Source organism: Mirounga leonina, unplaced genomic scaffold (genome assembly GCF_011800145.1).
Source record: "Mirounga leonina isolate KUSES-001 unplaced genomic scaffold, KU_Mleo_1.0 Mir_176, whole genome shotgun sequence".
NCBI classification, from domain to species: Eukaryota; Metazoa; Chordata; class Mammalia; order Carnivora; family Phocidae; genus Mirounga; species Mirounga leonina.
Genome location: NW_023270454.1, coordinates 23,470,868 through 23,492,143, shown reverse-complemented (window position 1 = coordinate 23,492,143; position 21,276 = coordinate 23,470,868). Strand labels below are relative to the sequence as shown.

At 40.4% G+C, this 21,276-nt stretch overlaps 2 protein-coding genes across 11 annotated transcripts in view; one reads left to right on the top strand and one right to left on the bottom strand.

Moving 5' to 3' along the window:
* The window catches only part of NPY5R (neuropeptide Y receptor Y5), a 40,250-nt gene that overhangs the window by 12,534 nt on the left and 6,440 nt on the right, over positions 1–21,276 (top strand). For 2 of the 5 annotated variants that reach the window (XR_004682408.1, XR_004682402.1), the window contains exon 2: positions 8,966–10,067. The exons of 1 other annotated variant lie outside the window; for it this stretch is intronic. The gene's annotated coding sequence lies outside the window, so the exon portion shown is untranslated. Of the gene's footprint in view, positions 1–8,965; positions 10,068–19,988; positions 20,059–20,229; positions 20,325–21,276 lie in introns of those variants that run through there. 2 more of the 5 variants (XM_035022785.1, XM_035022782.1) reach the window with 2 other exon arrangements.
* Positions 224–21,175, bottom strand: NPY1R (neuropeptide Y receptor Y1). Of its 6 annotated transcripts, none has more exons than XM_035022787.1 (4): positions 20,615–21,151; positions 7,159–7,382; positions 2,059–2,910; positions 224–1,946 (listed from the first exon to the last, which is right to left on the bottom strand). In XM_035022787.1, exons 3-4 carry the CDS (start codon positions 2,752–2,754, stop codon positions 1,494–1,496), a joined length of 1,149 nt encoding a protein of 382 aa, XP_034878678.1. In that variant the 5' UTR covers positions 2,755–2,910; positions 7,159–7,382; positions 20,615–21,151; the 3' UTR covers positions 224–1,493. The 6 variants fall into 6 exon arrangements, with proteins under 6 accessions (XP_034878678.1, XP_034878682.1, XP_034878679.1 ...); XM_035022791.1 differs by having other exon boundaries at positions 2,059–2,501; positions 20,615–21,147; XM_035022788.1 differs by lacking the exon at positions 20,615–21,151 and adding an exon at positions 8,535–8,967.

The window sequence follows — 21,276 nt, the reverse complement described above, 5'->3', positions numbered from 1 at the left end:
ACTGGGGACAGAGTTGTATAAAATAGCCCCTGCCTCCAAGAAGCTTCAAGAAGCAGAGGAGGAAGACCACAGGGTGGAAAATGTTTCATTAACAAGCAGAAATAGGATGCTGTGGGAACATCATTGGGAGGGAAACCATGAGTCAAAAGAAAAAAGAAACAAACTGAAGAGAGACATAAAAGAGACTACTCAGAAAAAGCAAAACCAATTTGAATACAGAAAATGTCTGTCTTTCTAAAATCAAACACATTTAATACTTTCATAATACACCAAAGTTATATCTTGTTCTTTAAAATATCTTTGCTCCAAATGATTCTGAGGCTCAATCACGATTACAGAATACATAAAATTAAGTATATTAACATGACACAACCACTTAGTACTCTATAAAGTACATTATTTATAAGACTCCACAAGGCACACAGTTGATACAAGTTAATATGGGCTATATGAATTGTTCTCAGTTTTCAGGTATTTAGCCCTGCTAGCCAGGGTGAGCATTCTTTTAACAGTATACTTTGGTGTCCTTCTTTGAAGAATGGACATTGAAAAAGTTAAAAATGAGTTACTATGTAGGCACTGATGTATGGAAAATACACTTTGTGTTTTTATATATTGTAAGCTGGAAATGCCTTTTGAGTCACATATAGATTTATGCTAGAAAGCTCGACAAACACTGAACAGTCTGTGAAGAATGGAAAACTGCTGGACCAACAATTCAGATGAATATAATTCAACTATTTGCTGCAATACTGATTTGCTTGTTAAATTAATTGCTCTGAAATCCTTTGGTTGTCAGGTACCAAAATAGTTTTGAAGTTAGAAAACTGCTTTCCCACTTAATTCTTGTGGGTGGCCCAATTCCCCATGATATTCACAGCTGAGAAATATGTTTTATGCATTTTCATCTCAAGTGATAATCAGGAGCAAATTAAATCCTGTCTTAAATCTTAAAAGAAAAATGCAAACCACTCCTCAGTGACTTCAGACTGTAGGTCTGCAAGACATAGGCTTAGCTCCACATCTTGAATGCTGCTTTTGTATGCTGTCCCCTCTGTAACAGACTAAAATATGTCTATCATTACATCAGGATTGCCCAACATAATGACCATCCAATCTAATCAACCCAGGATGGCCTAACCTAATGAGTTTCAGATGTAGTGCTTCTAAAGTCAGTCAATAGTAATACTCTAAAGAAACTTAATTCCAACAAATTGAATATAAAATTCTTCATATTATATGCAGAAGTTTACAAAAAGCACTTCAAGGATATCTGGTCAAAACTATTGCCCAGAAGATTCCAAAGCCCGTACATTTTGTCCCAGTGTAATTAGACAGCTACAATAAAAGCAGTAAAAAGCAAGACAAGCAAATCTTGGTCTTTCTTAAATGAGTACAACCTCATTCCCTTGGGGGAACAGGTAACAAAGGATGTTGGAGATTGTGCTTGTTTTTAGACAGATGTCATCTGGGACCATATGCTTACAGGAGTTTCAGATTTTTTCATTATCATCATTGTTGATTTTCTTAAATGCGACTGGGCTTGCTTGCTTCAAAGATGTCTTGGAAACATCCGTGTGCATGGTGGACATGGCTATTGTCTCATAGTCATCATCCCGAGACCGGAAATCACAAAAGCTAAAGAAGAACTGCAAGTCTCTCTGGAAATTTTTGTTCAGAAATCCATAAAATATGGGGTTGACACAAGTGGATATCATTGCTGTAAGGTGGCACAGCAGGAATAATAGATTATGGTTACACGTTGCAATGATCTGATGATTCCAATCAAACACAGTGTTAAAGATGGTAAGGGGCAGCCAGCAGACCGCAAACGCCACCACAATGGACAAAAGCATGATGTTGATTCTTTTGGTTTCACTGGACCTGTACTTATTGTCTCTCATCTTGTCCATCATGTTGTTTCTCCTTTTTAAGCGTATGTATATCTACAGAGAGAGAGAGAGGGAAAAAAAAAGTTCAACTAGAACCACTAATTCAATGTGGAATTCTGTGGAAAGAAGGTTAAAATGGAAATGGTAGGGGGAAACATTTTCTTACCTTGAAGTAGCAAATAAATATAAAACAGAGTGGGCCAAAATACTGCAACATCAAGAGGAGAGTTGTATAAGACAGCCTGTGGGAGTCCGATGGAAATTTATCAAAGCACACGTATTTGTCCTTGAATGCGTCAAGTGTTACATTCTGGAATGGCTCATCGGTCAATACTTGATAGATGAGGAAAGGTAGAGAAGAAACCACAGCAAGGACCCAGATGACCGCAATACCTATGTAAGCGTGTCTGTTACTTGGTCGCCACCCTCGTGGGTTGATTATCAGCTGATGGCGCTCCACAGCAATGAGAACCAGAGAGAAAATGGACACGGTGATTGAAACGCATTGCACAAAAGGATTCAGTTTGCACATCGCCTCGCCAAAAACCCAGTGGTCCATTAATGTGTAGACAAATGTGAAGGGGAGACACATGATGGCAACAAGCAAGTCTGAGAAGGAAAGGTTCACAATCAGGATATTGGTAACATTTCTCATCTCCTTTTGTTTCAAGATGATTATAATCAAGGCCAGGTTTCCAGAGACCCCAAGAATTATTACAGCTCCATAAGCAAGAGCTAATGTAAATATCATGGCCAAGGGCAGATGACAATCATCGCTTTCAAAAGCCAAAAACTGGGAATTCTCTGAAAAATTACAGAAGATTGAATGATTTTCAACCTGGGAAAATAATGTTGAATTCATTTTGATTGGTTTGGTGATTATAGATTACTCTAGACAAATGGAAAATATGTTTCTTCAAAGCAGATCAAATGTTCAGCTTATTCTTAATTAATTCTCCATATTGCAATCCATTTATCAAAATTACTCTGAATTCTTCATTCCCTTGAACTGAACGATCTGTAAAGAGAAAATGACCAATGGCATTACTAATTTTATTGAGGGCAGTCAAAATGAATTCTGACTCATAGTACTGTTTTAAGTGAAGACCTTGAAATAAATTAACAAAATGTAATCTGTATAAACATCTTTTTAAAGTAGCAGAACCACTGCAAACATTTTGAAAAAAAAAAAAAACTCTTCTAATATTTTTAACTGGACTTGCAAATTTGTCTGTAAATTTAGCCTGTAAATTAGTAAGGTGTGCCTAAATCTCATGCCCAAAGTCTTATATATGTCTTATATAAACGACTGTCAACAGATTCCTAAACATCGTAAAAATATGAATGTGTAACAAAAAATTTAATGCACAGATTAACACACAAGATATGAAACAAAGAAAAACAACAACAATTTCCCTAATTCTTCCTCCTACTTTAGAAATGAACTAATTCATTAAGTTGTACTAATAGCTCCACCGTATACTGACCTGCTCTTTAAGGCAGACATTATTTAGCACAAGGATATTCAAAAGGGGATGATCAATAGAGTGAAACATCAAAAACCTTTGTCATATGAAGGACGGTGGAAGGGACAGAAGACGTTTAATCCAGAAAAGGCTAGGAATGGTATAGATGTCTTCCCATATTTGAATGGGTAGCATGTGCCGTAGGGAACTGGGCTTAGAATATTATATCTAACTATACAAGTTAGAAATAAGACCAAGGGAAATATAGTACAGTGTATATTACAAACAAAACAAAACAAGTTTCACATCATTATGGGGAACAAAAGTTTAATCAAATGAAATCAACTGCTTGCAAAACCATGGGGTGCTCCATACACAAGAGTTTGCAGCTACTACATGAAAGCGTTTTGGGGAGCTCTTGCATTGTGTAGGAGACTTAAGTGGCTATAACTGAAGTTCCTTCTAACTTTAAGGATTTTATTAATATGTACAAGCTTTCAAAGGATTTCTAAGGTTTTATACATGTAAATATCCTTCCTCCCCACTAGACTGTATACTGATAAAATGCAGGGACCTACATTTTTGAGGTAATTTTGATCTTTCACAGCATTTTGTGAAATAAAGACTCTTTTCTTACCAAAAAGAGAAATTACAGAGAGTGGTTTTTTTAGAGATTAAAAGCTCCTTTGAAAAAAATCTGATTTCCTCCAGATTGCTAAATAAATATATGAGATTCAGGGTTTCTTATGTTAATTAACAGGCCATTGTGCCTGTGTTAAGGAAGGGAATTGCATTTATTTCTTTTTTATGGGAGAATAAAGAAAATCATGCAGATTGACTTCCATTTCAAAGGAGATAAGAAATTTAATGAACATTTGCCTTTTAAGTGGTACCTCTAATGAACCTCTCCTTGAGTGTTTTTGCTTTCTAGAATATCAGGGTTTTTTTATTATAAAGCCACACCTCGGCTTGATAAAACTGAAGAATAAAAATAAAGGTTTCTAACATTCAGTGAGAATGGAAGAATTAAGACTAGGAATGATTTCAAGTGTGAACGTTTTTGGAAGTATAGCTCTCCCTTCCTCTGTGCAACAATCAATAGACAATGGCTCATGGACTCATGCAGACATCAACCTTTATCTCTCAAGAATGCCAAAGGCAGGGGGCACCTGGGTGGCTCAGTTGGTTAAGCGTCTGCCTTCGGCTCAGGTCATGATCCCGGGGTCCTGGGATCGAGTCCCGCATTGGGCTCCTTGCTCAGTGGGGCTTCTGCTTCCCCCTCTGCCTACCACTCCCCTTGCTTGTGCTCTCTCTCTCTCTCTGACAAATAAATAAATAAATAAATAAATAATGCCAAAGGCAGAGAGAATAATCTCTGTCTCTTAGTGTCTGAGAACAAACCTTGAAGAAGTAATAATCTAACATTTCTTTGCAAATTCCTCACTGAAGAATTCAAGAAAATGTTTGCATCCTACTTCATATATATGCACGTTGCTGTCAAGACATTCAACATGACTTACTAGTTAATTGTGAGTTTCTCTTCATTATTTAAAGTAAAACTAGCATGGTAGGAAAGTGCATGCTCTTTATCCTATGACTTCTCATGGCTCCCTGTCATCACGCACCACCAGATGAGAAAGTATCCTGGAATAAGACACTATGAGTACACTCCTCAGCCTGACACTTGAATACCTCGACATTTTGCTTCCCTTTGCCTTTCACTCTTTGCTCCAATAGCCCCATTGTGAATGCTATGTTCCAGGTGGGCCAGTCTCTCCCCCGCCCACCAAGTGCCCCCCAGCCTGTTTTAGTTTCTGCATTCATCTGTCTCTGCCATTGCTCTTGTTGGGTGTTCTGTCACATCACCAATTCAAATGCTACCCGTCTTTCAAAACACCATTTAGTGCACTTGAATCCTTAACTGGCTCCTTCCAATTATGATATAATCTTTTTATGGTAGGTAGTGTATATACCTCATAGCGCCTTGCAAAGACTAGATTTAGAACAAAAATGCGTTGGCTGACACAGTAGGTGCACAGTTGGAATAGTAGGTTCGAACGCCAGTAACTGAATTCTGTCGTAGTCCTTTTACATAAGGACTTTTACAAAAGGACTTCTTTTACCTAGTCCTTTTACATGCAAGAGGGATGCCAATTACAATACTCATTTTATTAGGTCAGGAACATTAGGGGGAAATGTTCCATTTTTGTGTTTAAAAAATGAATTGTTTCTGAAAGAAAATTCATTCAGCCAATAAATATTTATTGAACACTCAGTTTGTGTCAGGCATGGTTTTAGGGGAGACAATGGTGACTTTCTCATTGAGTTTCCAGTCTTGTGAACAAAGAAAACCAAAAAAAAATAAATTGGTAAAAAGGATAGTATGCCAGATGATATGTATTATACAGAAAAATAAAGCAAAGAAGGGGAGCTGGGGTGGTTGGGAGTTGCACTTTATTACTAGGTGGTGCGGAAGGCCTCTCCTTGCCTGAAAACATGGCATATGATCTAAGACCTGAAAGTGGTGAGTGAGGAAGCCATGTAGATATGTCAGGGACTGCATCCCATGTGGAAAGAATGAACGTAAAATCCTTCAGGCTGGAGTGTACCTGGTGTACCAAACAGCAATGAGAAGTGCAATAAATAAGAGACAGACTAGTAGAAAATTACTTAGAAAGGGTAAGCAGAAGAGGAATAGATTATGTAAGATCTTATTCCATGGTGCAGTTTGACTTTTTCTCTGAGGAAGATGAGGAATCACTGGAGAGTCTTTGGTAAAGACATGAAGTTAGATGGCTTGTTTTCAACAGACTTAAGATAGGAAAGAGAAGAAATAGAGAGATTCATTAAGAGGCTAATACAATAATACAGATGAGAGATAATGGAGGCATAGACTGAGGTGTCTACAGTGGAAAGGAAGAAAAATAGAAATTTTAAATCCATTGACTTATTTTGACAAAATTCAATCCATAATACAGTGTGTGGGCTACAAAGGCAGTTTCTTGCAGCGGGTTTTAGGTGAATACTGAAATTCAACTCTGATACCTTTGAAGTTATATTTGATGGACATGCTCTGGTAAGGAATAGTGGTCTTTCCACTAAGTAGGTATTAACTTAGCTATACAGAAAATGTAAACTATTTTTTTTAAGTGTTTGCAAAGCCTCCTTTTCTAAGTGCATGTTCAGTAGTCATTCCAGTTTGGTAAAACAGTTCTGCATTGGATAACATGTGTATTTTCAGCCTATCTTAGTATAACTTCAAAAAAGAATAGTTGTCAGAAAATAATACTGAGAAAGAATTTACATACATTCTCTTTGCAAAAGAAAATAATTTGATATTTACTATCCCAATAGTTAAAATAAGATATGCAACTACAGACATTGCAAAATTTAAGGTTGTTAAATCTCAATGTAGCTGTCATGAGCAATTAAGAGACAAAATAGAGATACTACAGACACCACCAGTTGGAAACTTGGCCCCCTTCCAAAGGGAAATTTCCTTCTCCTTTCCAATGAGAATGCTGGCCCTCCACTGCTTGCCGTTCTTAGTGCTGTTACTACCTGAAAATACAAGTTTCTGGTCATAGTCTGCAGCAGGTAAATTTTTTCATATCCTCAGAACTGGCCGTTCACCTTACTTGCTTTGGAAAAGAAATGCCAGCCTCGTTACATACAGCCTCCCAAAGTTACCGCTAGTTTATCTATGTGAGTTACATAATCCTCTGTTCCTTCGTCTTCTGGTTCAACAGACAGCTGCCTCAAAACGGTAAGGGAAGACTCAGAATGCAGTAGTCACCCACCGAAAAGCACTCCCGCTGTAGTCATAGGTGGGCAACCGGGCTGGATAGCTTTCTACTCTGTTCACCAGGGAAGCCCATTCTAGAGTCTTGCGACTGCCAGATACTGCTTCTCCGTTTCTGTCCAGGTAGAGACAGGCAAGCTCTGCACTCCCCCCCGCCTGTGTGCCACCTAGCGGGTTATGCTTTTGCACAGGATCCAGGTAAGCATGGCAAATCTGAGCGCTCTGGGAGGGAAAAAAAAAAAAAGTGAAAAGAAATGTCAAAACACACTCCCTCTTTGCCTTCCCCTAGGCTTTTCTGTGCTCCAGCAGTTACCAAAGAATGAAACGGCATGGTTAAACCCAAATTCCTATTGGCTCGCTTACCTGCCCACCTTTTTCATATTGTGTAACTAGGTGAATTGCCCCCAATTTTCCTCATCCCTAACCTTCCCACACACACCCGTTTGCCACCCATCTATCAAGGAACATCTCTACCCGTGACGATGAGACCGGCAAACAAAACATCCAAACCCAAACCAACCCAAAATAAAAAAGAAGCAGAGCCCAAACTCAGTTCTCTGCGGACTAACATCAGTTCTTAAAACGTTCGCCTCTCTCCAGTCTACCTGGAGACCAACGGAACACTCTTAAGCCACCTGTACTTCCAGTCCATGCCCAATCTCCTAATCCTGCCAGGTTCCATCACCGCTGTTCTAAAAGGAGCTAAAGAGTTCGATGATCGAACCTCGGAAATAAAAGGACAGGGCTCAGGGTGTCTACCAGGGCGCAGTGACAGACTGGAAGGGTCAGCACCTAGGGAGAGGGGCTCCGTTCCAGCCCAGACGCGGGGAACCCACAAGTGTCCGGGGGACCGTGCCTGCGCTCGGGTCCGCGGCCCCCCGGGCAAGCCCGCGCCTCCGCCGGCTCCCCGCGGGACACGTGCGGCGCGAGGGGGACCCAGGCGGACCACCCGCCAAACCCACCATTCCCCAGACCATCCCAGAGACCGGTTCCTCCGCGCAAACTCCAGTGCGGCCGCCCGGGCAGCCAGCTCCAGAAGAACGCAAAAGATAAGCCAGGTCAGGGGGAAGACGACCTTACGAGAACCCGAAGGGGGAGAACTCATACGCCGGTGCAGAAACCCGGGGGGAGCAGGGTGTGCGGATGCCGCCAACTCCCGATTACTGACGTCGGCCCACACCTATAGGCAGGAGTCCCGGAGTTGTCCGATCACCTGCCGCACCTTGCGACCTGCCTGCACCGGGAGCCCAACTGCGAGGCTGACTGTGCCCCACCTCAGCTTCCCAGAGTCAATTTCGGGCACTCGCGCGTTTTTTCTTCCTCAGTGAGAGATTTCTGAAAAAGTCCCTTAAAAGGTGTAAACTTGAAACTTACCCCTCTGTTGGATTCGTCTTTTTCGCCCGTTTATTAAAGCGGGAAGAATGGTAATGGAAGGGAGCAGAGAGGGGAAGAAAGATCCGTTGGTATCTCTCCTGCTCAAATCCTAAAGATTGATGAAGATAGGAAGAGACGCCCCCTTAAAGCCGAACTCCACCTCATCCCCGCATCACGTGACGGCGCCCCGCGAGTAGCGCCTGATTCTCCCCCCGCAGACACCTCAGCTTGGGTATACACCTCGGGGGTGCGTTGCCTAGGAATTCTGGAAAGAAAAGCAACTAAACATATCCACACATTGTTAGAGACACATACGTACGGTGCAGAGCAAAGTAAGCACTCATCCCCACACTCCTTGACTCCCGGGAAGGCGAGACAGTTTTACGAGGCTTTTACAAAGTCAGAGTCACTGTGTTTTCCTTTGTTTGCAGGTCAGTGCCATCTTGTGGCCGAAGTTATAACCGGCTGAAAAGCTGGAGCGTCAGCCGAACTCAAGAACGAAAGGGACTGTTACTTAGGAGGAAAGGAAATGTGAAATGCACCGCAGCAGTGCCACTAATAGGTTTCTCGCTTTCTTTTGTGACGTTTGTAGATTTCTCACACCAGTGCCGAAAAGGTTTTTCCCCATTTTAAAAGCGAACAAAGAGAAGACCTTAAAAAATAAAAAGTAGCAAATCTCGGATGAGATAGGCCGGCCCTGTAGTCCTTTCTTTCCACCGAGAAAATGCAGTCAGGTTTATTCCCGGTGCCTAGCGGCTTTCTTTAGGGTAGCACGACGAACGGAGCATTTCCCTGGCGGTCAAAAAGAGTCAATGCCATTTCCTCGGTGCTTAGTCTACTGCTGTACTGAACGTTATGAAGAAAAGAATGGAATGTACGCAAGAGTACATTGTGGCAAAACCATCATGGTGCCTGGTGATTCTGGATAATTACTGGTACACTGATCTTAGATGTTTTACATAGTTATGTTCCACTTTGAAAAACCAAAGTTGTGTATTTCACAAACACATGCACACAAAAATTATTTACTGGTGAGGATGAATACAACTTCTTCCAAATCAAGCTGCCAGAAAATAAAAAGTGTTCCTAATAAAGATATAGGACACTGCCTAAGATGTGCATCAAAGTTTTATTACATAACAACTATGATTGCATTCTGTCTTCAAACTAAAAACAAAACAAAATTCCAAGAAAAATGGAATGACCTGAACTTTACACTCTTAAAAAAATGTTTTGTTTTTCTAGCTATTAGGCTATTCAGTATAAGTCATAGCTGGTTTATTTATATAGTGATGTAAACATCTCTGGTTTTTTTCCCAGGAAATATTTCTAAAATATTTGTCATTAGATATATTTTTATACAGTCGAAAAGGGATTGTGATCAAGAATTAAAATATCGTGGTCATGTAATAAATGAACTATAATAATAGATGTGAGCATACATTTTACAAAATCCTACTACTGGTTAAACAGAGTAAAATGGCATATATATATTTTCTTTTTTAATTCTTTTTTTTTTTAAAACCAAGGATGAAAATATAAAGCCTAGATTAGGAATTTCAGTTTTTTAAAGAGCAATAACTCTTTAGGTTTCTTGCTGTCTTCTGTCTACTCCATTCCTTAAAGTCACATTCTGAGAAGCAAGTTTACCCCAAGGTTACCCCAAGGGTATCAGATTGGCTATTTTCAGTCTGATGCAAGAATTACAAATGAAATCATCTAATTTTCTTTGAAGAATACGTTTTTATGTAAACATTTTTGCTATGTCAGCAAATACTTTGGAGTTGAAAATATAATCTGGATTCGTTAGACACTTTCCTTTCTGTATTTCCCCAGAATGCTAATAAAGTCATGTCTATAATAATGCTTAAACTACTGTGACCCGTGTATTTTATCACTTTATTAACTGAATTGTTATAAAGTGTACCCCATAAGGCAAATTTATAAAGCTGCGTTCTTGAAATACTAATATCAAATACCAATCTTTGAAAGATCACTGGTTTCAAAGACTTTTCTTTATGTCAAATTCTGTGGTACAAAAAGAAGTTTTAAAATGCTCAACAAGAGCAACAAATTGTATCATTCTCAAGGAATATCATTTATTAAGTACTCTTCCGAAGTGTAAAATATAAATAAAATTTTAAAAAGTGTAAAATAAAAAAAATTCAGCATAGTATAATAACCAAATACAATATAAGATCCTCTTATAATGTAATCTTATGGAAGGCATGACATAAAGTAATCTGAGTTCCTCAGAAGACATGTGTTAACTCTAAATTCCTCAAAAAATGTATTAAAGAGAATATATGTGTGAAATAAAGATAACTTCTTTTTCTACTCTTAAATGAACAGCCAGTTGCATACTTTCTTATTTGGGATTCAAACTAGATAAAACCTCATCTTTGCTAGGGAGAGAGAACTTTTTCCATCTCATCTATTTCCTTCTGAAATTTCATTGCTGTCTGACCTATAAACCATGACTAGAAGAATTAAATTAATGACCTGTTCTCATGTTCTCTTGGGCAAGTCTTTTGTTCTGTCTTTAAACAGAAGAATAGGCTCTACTCATTAAATCTCTGTAGACCTTAGTTTTATCATCTAAAAAATAGTCTGGCCCTTTAAATTGCATGATTCAATGACTGTATAGATAAAAGTGTATCACTATACTTGCTGAGGGAATTCATCCATTGTAACTACTTTATTGGTCTCCTGATGAATTTCTGCTGCAAGGGTTAAAGATTCTAAAATGCTATTAGGCCTTGATACAGGAAAGTTTTTATAAATTATGACTCAGAAAAATCTTGATAGGGATTAACACTACATGTGAAAACTAGAAAGTGGATGACTTGTAGGAGAAAATTCCATTGGGGTAAAACTTAATATGAACCACGTTGGTGAATCAGTTCATGTTCTACACATTAATTAGGTGCCAGTTTTTCCTTCTTTCTGTAACTTACCTATTGCTTGTATTGAATGGATGATGTCACAGAATATAGATTGCAACATTATTTTATGGACCACTGGGGAAGAAAGAAAATGCTTCCAGTAAAGCAATGACATACAATCAATTGCAAATGAATCTCAAAGTTAGAGAACTAAAATATTTTTTAAAATCCTCAACTTTTTTTTTTAAAGAATCTACTTCTTTTTTTTTTTTTAATTTTTATTTATTTGACAGAGAGAGAGCGAGAGAGGGAACACAAGCAGGGGGGAGTGGGAGAGGGAGAAGCAGGCTTCCTGAGGAGCAGGGAACCCGATGTGGGGCTCAATGCGGGGCTCCCTGCGGGGCTCGATCCCAGGACCCTGGGATCATGACCTGAGCCAAAGGCAGACGCTTAACGACTGAGCCACCCAGGCACCCCTTAAACTCCTCATCTTAGAACAAATGAAGTATAGGAGGCAAAGAGTTTTGACTAAATTGATTAGTACAATCAAATGGTCAATACAATCACTTAATTCAATTGCCTTTTTGAGAATTAACTCGCAGAAAGAAGTAACAATTAATTTAGTTAAAATGTTAGTATACAAGTATGTAGGCAAACAATTCAATTACCTTCTTTGTGTAGAGAGGCTAAGAAATATTTATGGATTTGTTCTTTTCTTGATTTGAACCGGGAATGCACTTCAAGAAAGTTCTCATTTTGTTACATAAACTACAAATTCAGAGCATTTGTTTTAAAACTGTCAGAATAAGACTCTAGAGGATTAGGGTCTTAAAATTATTTAGTAAGTATCCAAACATTCTCCTGCAGATCTCACCTTGTCCGACACGCTTTAGACATTCAACAAGAGTGCAATGTTATTTTACACAAGTGTCACGTTGTGCATTTATTACATGGTATAATGAACAGAGCTTTGCCATTGTTACTATTATTGCTTTTGATTATAATTATTACTATTCCCTTCATATCTCCTTCCAAAGATAATGAGTAGGAATAGCTGGTGAAAAGGGCAAATGTGAATGCTGACTCTGAACCTGCCATCATCGATGACAAATACCTCTGACAGTTTATTTTGTCCCACTTCCACGTCACACCACCCCCATCCCCAAATCTCAGCCTTCATATTAGACCCCTTCACAACACAAAACAACACAACACTGCAGGCAGCCAACATCAGTAGATCAGACTTTGCTCCATGATGTAAAGCTATTTCACATCCCTGAGATAGGGCAATTTTTCCCAAAGTAAAAAAAAAAAAAGACTCCTTATGTCCACATAAACAACATCACAAACTGGTCAAAAGTGGTATGAAGCGTGCCCAGGTATCACTTTGCTTAGGTAAGTATCCCTTCTTCACTCCTTGTTGAAAGTCTAGCTATTGCTTTTCTTTCTCCAGATACATATAAATCTAGAAAGAGGATAAATAGCCAAGGATGGGCTGGGGTGTAATCAGACTCTTCTGAACCCAGGAAAATGCTTGGCTACCACTCTTTACTAGCATAGCATAAAGGTAAAAATAACTGAACTGAGCAGATTATTCAAAACTTCAGCTGAGGGGTGCCTGGATGGTTCAATCCATTAAGTGTCTGCCTTCAGCTCAGGTCATGATCCCAGGGTCCTGGGATTGAGCCCTCCATCAGGCTCCCTGCTTGGCAGGGATCCTGCTTCTCCCTCTCCCTCTGCCCGCCGCTCCCCCTGTTTGTGTGTTCTCTCTCTCTTTCTCTGACAAATAAATAAATAAAATCTTTTTTAAAAACCCCAAAAAAACTTAGCTGAGCCTAAAATATTACCCAGAAAATTCTTGGGCTTGAGTGACTTCCAGTTTCTCTCCTTTCTATTAGAAAGTACTTTAAATTGTCACCTTTCTCCCCCAGTCTCCTACCTCATACCTTCAGTTTCAATAGACTCCTCCTTCCTTCTGAATTAAGTAAAAACCTAGGGCATTTACTCCCTCACTTATACATCCCTCATTTCAGCAGTGACTCCTCTGCCCCAGCTGTTTCAGCCCCCAGGCTTTGAGTCAGACTAGCCCAGAGTTTTCCCAGCTGACACCCCAAACACCATGTGACAGAGACAAGCCACCATCACTGTGCTCTCCCACTCAATCCATGAGCATAAAATCCACGACCAAGTTGTTTTATCCCACTAAATTTGGGATGTTTGTTACACAATAATATAACTTCTTCAACAATTCAGTTTTCTTGGCACAACACTAGAATGAAAACAAAAATAAAATCTCTCACTCTTGCATTGTAACTCCCTCAGCCATGTCATAGCTTCTTCTCTTTCCTGGTAACTTCTCCAAAAACGAACATTTACTGCTCCTTATTTGCTCCTCAGATATGGCCCACCTGAAACCACCTCTGCCCATAACACAAATGATCAAAGCCAGCGGAAACAATTCAGACATTGTATTTATTCTTTATGTTGCGTTTGACTCTCTTGACCATCCTGTGCTCTTGGAATTTTCTTTTCCTTTGACTTCATGAACTCCACACTCAGGCTTTTCTTGTTCCTTACTGGATATTCCTCAGTTTTCTCTCCCAGGATCTGCTGTCTCCCTCTACTTCTTAGGTGTTTCCCTCCCTAGGATCCTGCTAAATAAGCGGGCCCGAGATAGCACCCGTATATTGGCCTAAAATGACCCCCATATTGTTTTCTCCTTCGCACAGCAGGCTAGGACTAGTAGCCCAAAGCCAGACAGCACCAATCTCAAATTCTCACACATCTAATTGCTTTAAATGTAATCTAAACAAATATACTTTTTAGCCAGTTAGAACCCATCTACTTTTCGTACCCTGAGAAACTGCACCCATCATCTGTTAACCATGGATAAAACAAAGCCTGTAGCCACAAAAGACACCAAATTCTTGCCGCGCTTTGGAGCTCTCTGCAGTCAAATGCTCTACCACTGAGCCATACCCCCAATGCTTTGGAGCTCTCTGAACCAAGTCCCCCATATGCTACTGAGTGCTATCACCTAGGCAAGTGAGCCCACTCTCTATTTTCCCCTTCTCCCCAAGAGCCCCCTGTCCTATCTCCCTTCTGGATGGTAGCCCCATGCTGTTGTCTTTGGAAGATCTTTTGCCTACAGAACCTTCCCCTGTCATGCAACCCTGTCCAAGACCACTCCCAAAAAGCTGTGTGTTACCGCCTTTTGGGGTCCTATCTTTTCCTTGATTGACCTGAAATCCCCAAATTTACCAGAGATCTCATTCTTAATCTTCTCCTTTTTTTTTTAACCTTAATGCATAATAATAATCATACCCTCTGTCACCAATTGCGTACCTGTATGCTCACAACCCTACATCTCCATCTAAAGGATAGATCTCGCTCAGGCTTCCTCGGCAAATGTGCTTCCCAGCTGGTGGACGGCAATCTCAGTCTTGTCATCATCTCTACCCCTCAAACCAGAATCTAAGAACTGTCCCATGTTTTTGTCTCTCACACTCTCAGATTCAATTGCTCACCCATTCCCATCGATTTTACCTCCTAAACATCTCTCAAATGTGTTCTTTCACACCGTCAAGCTCTATTTATTTCTCTGCTAAATGGTCTTTCTATCTCAGTGGCTTTCACAATGGTCCAGTTATATCCCTCCCCAGCTTAAATATTCTAGTTGTTCTCCAGACCCTTCAAGTGCAATGTCTTTTTAACCAATATTTTCAGTATCATCCTCTACCACTTCCCACACACTCAGGCATACCAAACTATTTGTGCTTCTCTGACTGTTACCTCTTCACTCACCTTCATGCTATTTCCCCACTTCTTACTTACCCATCCCAGCCATCTCAGGATTTAACTCTCACCGATTCCTCAAACCTCAATTCCAGTAGCTTCTCAACTACGAAGCCCTCTTTTATTTCTCTCCATCTTCCCAAATGCCCCCATAGGCTGAATGTGCCTTATTCATATTCCTGCAGCACTCTAAGTTTTTTTCCAACATGGAATTTAGTACACTGGATGTGGTTAATTATTTATTTGCACAGAACCACTCTGTGATCTCTGGAAGGCAGTGACTACTTTTTTCACCTCTTTAAACTCACAGCCTAGAATTCTATCTGGTATATCACAAGATACTGAAAAAAGTTCTGTTGAAGGATTGAAGAACAAAGAATAAGGTAGGATAACATAAATTATGAACATCACAAATCAAGGCCATTTGTTCATATGGAACATTTAAAATTGTCTTGGGCATTTTAGTTATGGTGGATTACTGCTCTTTTATACATGCACATAATACATGTATATATATATTTTACATATATGTAAATTCTACATATATATTATACATATATATGCTTACTATATACTTCTCTTGATGATTCTTATTTTTTAAATTTTCTTTATGTGTTAATTCTGCTTTCCCTCTTAAGTATAAACTTGAAAAATGAATCCTACTGCTTTTAAAAATGCATATTAGGTCCAGCAAAAAAATGTCTTATAAGTTTTTCTACCTGCTGAGTAATATACTTTTAAAAGCTGAATTACCTGTGAGCATGCTAAAAGTAAGAATATGATAACAGATACCTTTTCGAAGAGTGTATCATTTAACCACATCAACTTTTTATTCTGGGCTTATGCTTTGAACAGTTCTCTAAACATTCTTTTTAAAGCCTATTCAAAACAAACCAACATATCAGGCGCCTGGGTGGCTCAGTTGGTTGAGCGACTGCCTTCGGCTCAGGTCATGATCCTGGAGTCCCTGGATCGAGTCCCGCATCGGGCTCCTTGCTCGGCAGGGAGTCTGCTTCTCCCTCTGACCCTCCCCCCTCTCATGTGCTCTCTCTCATTCACTCTCTCTCAAATAAATAAATAAAATCTTAAAACAAACAAACCAACATATCAAAAACAAACTAATTCTCTTTCATTTCCACTTAAATATAGTAAAGCTATATTTATACTTATAAGTAGATTTAAAATTCTAACCATGAAAACTTAGCTAAGAAACGAAAAATTACTTTTAAAAAGCAATATTGGGGGGATACCTATCAATACCACCACTTTTTGTTTTGATTTACAAAAGGGAAGATTATATGGCCCTACATAAGGATTTACATGATAGAAATATTATGCCTCCAAAGGATTCTATGTTCTCTTCTTTTATATATTTTGTGCTGAGATTTTTAAAATAATATAATTAGATAAAGAATCATTTGTTGATATGTAAGACATCCACAATTTTTTAAAAGAATGAAACAGGTATCATCATGTAGTTAATATAGTTGCAAGGAAGTAATGTGCCAGTAATAATGGAAAGCTATCAACAGTATTTCTTTTTTTCTAATATGGAGAGAAACAATTTCTATGACCATCAAATTTTTCTCAAGATCCAAAAAGTTTCTCTTTCTACACATATATCTATAATGCATGCTTGTTAATGGCATAAAGTCATAGGTAGTCAGAGCTTAAAGGGGGTTCTATATCTACTAGTCTTAAAACATTTCATTTTACAAAGAAAGTGAATACTACAAAGATCAAGTGTTTTGTCTAAAGCCACACCATTAATTTGGAATAAAACCTGAATGAAATCCAGATGTTCTGACAAGTGTCCATTATACAAATACATTTGTGATTATGTGCTTGTATAACCATATATATGTGTACCACACATACATGTGTATGTATATTTAACATGGAAAATTTATGTTAAAAAAAAAGAACTGGTATATCACAAGATATTGAAAAAAGTTCTGTTGAAGTCAGACTTTCTGTCTGGAAATCAATCGCTGCTTTATATTTAACGATTTAATCGTTAGGCAATCAAAAAGAAAGATAAAATATTGCATAAGTAGCAAAGTGCTTGTCAGAAGAAGGCAATTATATGTTTATCCTGCCCCCTTAGGACCTCAAAATTATCATGGAATTCTCTGGGAAAATGGCTCTATGCACCCAAAACTTTGGGTTAACTTTTTTCTTAATTGCTTTTGTTCCTTAAAAAACTGCATGTATTTCACAATTATGTTAGTTCCTTGTTTTAAGTCCTAAGTATTGATTATATGACAAACTATTACAATTCCAAAGAAATCAATGCAACAATGCACATCATTAAAATATTTTGATAATACATGGAAATGGCCCTTTCCACGTCTTTTAAGAATTAAGGATTTAAATTTACCATGATAGAAGCAGTGGATAAAGAAATGTTTACTCTTAATGAATATAACAAAATCCTCACAGAAAAAAAAATGCATCAAATAAAATAATACTATTATTTCTACTTTATTTACCACTATTCCTATAACTAATATCTCAAGATCCCGTATCATTTCAGATTATGTCAATGCACTTTAGTAACTGTCCTTCACAAATGGTAGCTGCTATTAAAATGCAGCAATAACTTTGACAAAAAACAACAGACATGTTCCTCAGAGAAATGTTACCCCAGGCATTGTTTGGAGAGTGTTTTGTTATTCAATAATTTGTCTTAGGAGTCCCAAGTGATTTTAACTTTCACCTTTATAGAAATGCTTTCTTTCATAACTGAAGAACCATGAGAACTGGAAAATAGCCAGTTTAATTTTGTAGCACACATAAAATCCAGCTTAATTTCCCAAATGAGCATTTTATAAATAGTGAGTAGGAAAAAATACATAGAGCAGAGATGGACATTACTATTTGTGTTCCCAGAGGTAGTACTCCACCTGCTTGAATTTACTCCATAAAATAGGAAAATTACTTATTATGTTCTCCAAAGAGTGATGATGATTAGTCATCCCTCCTGGGAAATTTGAAGATAAAAGCACACTGATCTTCATATCTTCCTCTTTATGTAGCATATTGTTGGAATTTTCAAGTTGACCAAATCTTCAAAAGAAGGATTTTTTTTAATAATTTGTTTACTCCATGTATATTGAATGTGTATTTAAAGAAGGCTTTTTGAGGCTTGCATGTTTGTGTGTGCAGTGGGAAGGGAATGATGGGTTAATTAAAATCTTCATCTCAACGACATGTTGACCTTTTATTTTTAATACTCTAATAATAACAGTTACTTAAAGCTAAGGGTCGATATCATCAAAAGAAAAAACAAATTTGTGGAAGAGAAATAAAATCCATCTTGTATTTTTAACATACAAAAGCTTGTAGCATAGATTAGTATTTAGAAGATAGTCACAGTGGGGTTCATTTGGAAGTTGTTTTAACGACTAAGCGTATTTGAAGTAGGTATGTGCAAGGGATGGAAGAAGAGGAATTTATGTGGCATATGTGTAGAGGATTGACCATGCCGATGTTGATGTTAAGAAAGTCTAAGAACCAAACTTTGTTTTCTCACCGGTCACCCCTTCCTGACATACTATCCCTAAGCTCACCGACTGCAGGATCCAATGGGCCTGCTCAGACTGCCTATTCTGTCAAGCATTTGGGTGAGAATGTACTAGTATTCCAGAAATAAACAGAGAAGAATGAAATAGGAACTGGATTTACTTCAGGTATTTAAGAACTCTTGGATGACTTTCTAGCCGATACAATGACAGTCTATACAGATTCCCTGAGTATCGGATATTAAAATTCAGCAGAGAAGAGACACAAGAACTTTTGTCCACTTCTGGGGTAACAGTAGGGTTTGCAGCCCCCTGAAACTAGATTTACAAGTTGCATTGCTACCAAGGGATACAGTGCTCTCCATTTTAGAGTGCCAGTCCCACTGGATTACACTCATCACCAAACACTTCATGCTGTAATTGTCACATGATCGTTTTCAGTTTTGAAATATACAGCAAACACAATCTTTTGCCTGCAAGGCCATGGTCAAGAACATGTGGACCTTTCTCCAATCTCTCCAGTGTCTCTCTGTCTCTCTCTCTCTCTCCCCACTCCCTGCCTCCTACACACACACACAGATATACACAGATACACACAGAGCACAGAGAAGCCTAAGATACCTGCCAACTAATGACTAACAAAAATAAGGCAAACCTGCAATACAGATTTGGAAACACTGGGGATGGAAATCACGTTGAGGAGAAACAGAGGGCCAAATTTTGAGGTGTTTTTTGGTTGTTGTCTTTTTTTTTTTTAACCTATGACAACTCTTTTTACCCCCCAGTCTCCTTTATGTTACCCAACAGTCCTGGGAAACGTGGATTCCATTTCAACCTCACTCCTCAGCTCCACGCTGCTTGCCCACGCCCACAACTACTTCTCCTTGGCAATGGGAATAAATCCTTTTTCCTATTCTTTTGGGGTGCATCAAATCTCTGACCCCTTTGTGTCCCCCGTCCCTTCAGATTAACCTCCCTGCCTACACTTCTCCCTTCCTCATTCCAAAAAGGTGCAAAAAGAGCAACGTTCAGTTTTGTTTTTTGGTGGGTTTTTTGTTTTTGTTTTTGTTTCCGAACAAAGAGAAAACCTGGGCCTTGAAGCTTTTTCTCATGGAGCCTAAGCTCTTAGAGGTACCCCATGCACTCACTCCCACATCAGCTCAAGACTCCTCCGAGTTCACTTCACCAGGCTGGGGACAGAACCGGCAAAAATCTTCCTGCTCCGCAAGTTAACTTGGCCTCCGCCGGGAACCAAAAGCCAGAGTGACGGGGTGCCATCTCGAGGGCCTGCAGCTTCTCTCTGGGCCCCCAAACAGCAAGGTAGGGGCTGGGATGCCCCGAACCCGGGCTTGGGGAGAGGCTGTCGCGGAGCAGGCGCCCTAGAGCAGGGTCTCCGGGGTCCCGGGAGTAGTCACGTGTTTCCGCGGCGCCTCTAAAACCCCCGCTGCTCCCCGCTCCTTCCTCCCCACCCCCCCCCTTCCCCACCGCCACCTCCAGGTCCTCCCCCTGCAGTCGCCGCCGCCCGGGCGCAGAAGCGACCGCGTTCCCGGGAGCCGAGGCACCGGCACCGGCCCGGGCGCCCCGAGGTACCGGGTTCAGCCTCTCCCCGCCGCTCCCTTCCGCGCGGGGGTGGGCCAGCAGGGAGGCGCGGAGGCCGTTCCTGGCTCGGGCAAAGAGTCCGCGCGGGGCCGGGTAACCGCACCCCTGTGCCTGGTCCCGGGTGTAGTCGGGGCTCCCGAGAGGGCGAGTGGGGAAGCCAAAGGCAGAGCCGCTGGAGAAGTGGGGGTTTGGGGTGGAGGAACAGGCGATTGTCAGGCGTGAAGGGAGAGCGGGGAAGGGACCCAGCGGAATTCTTCCGTGCGGGGCAAGTACTCACCCGGGGTGGGGCAGGCGCTGGCCGAATCCAGGAGGAGTGTCCGGAATCGCACTGGAGCTGGATCGGCAGCAAGCGGGAGGGGGGTCTGCGGGGACCGAGCGCTCCCCTTGCGGGCGAGCCGCGGGTGCAGCCCGGCTGGCCTCCGAGGCGGGGGAACCGCAGCCCACGGGGTGCTCAGCCAGTGCACAGCCGTAGCCGGGCTCGGGCGCGGTCCCCGGGCGCGGTCCACCGGGCGCCACTCGGTCAGTCCACCTGGCGCGCGGTGCCGCAGCTGGCCGCAGACCCGGAGGCAGCTGCGCGCCTGCATTGGCGCTCTTGTTTGCAAGGTGGCCTCATAGGACAAATGCGAGCAGTACCATTCAGCCATACACCTTGAATTCCAGAAACAAGGAATTTTTATCCCCAAGTTCACAGAGCTTTAGTTTCTCTTTTAAAGGCACTGCACCATCGTGTTGGATCAAAGTCGAAAGACTTTGCCAGAGACCGTGGAAGAGCCTGAGGCTCTCAGCAGAATTTTGAGCCGGAATGCGATTTTACATTTCAGATTTCTCAAGGGAAAAGAAACTCTGCTGTTAGAATTAAGAGAGGGTGGCGCGTGCCTGCGTGTTTGTCAGCTGAGCAAAGCTGTATTTATCTTTCCAACTCAAATTTTGCCAGATTCT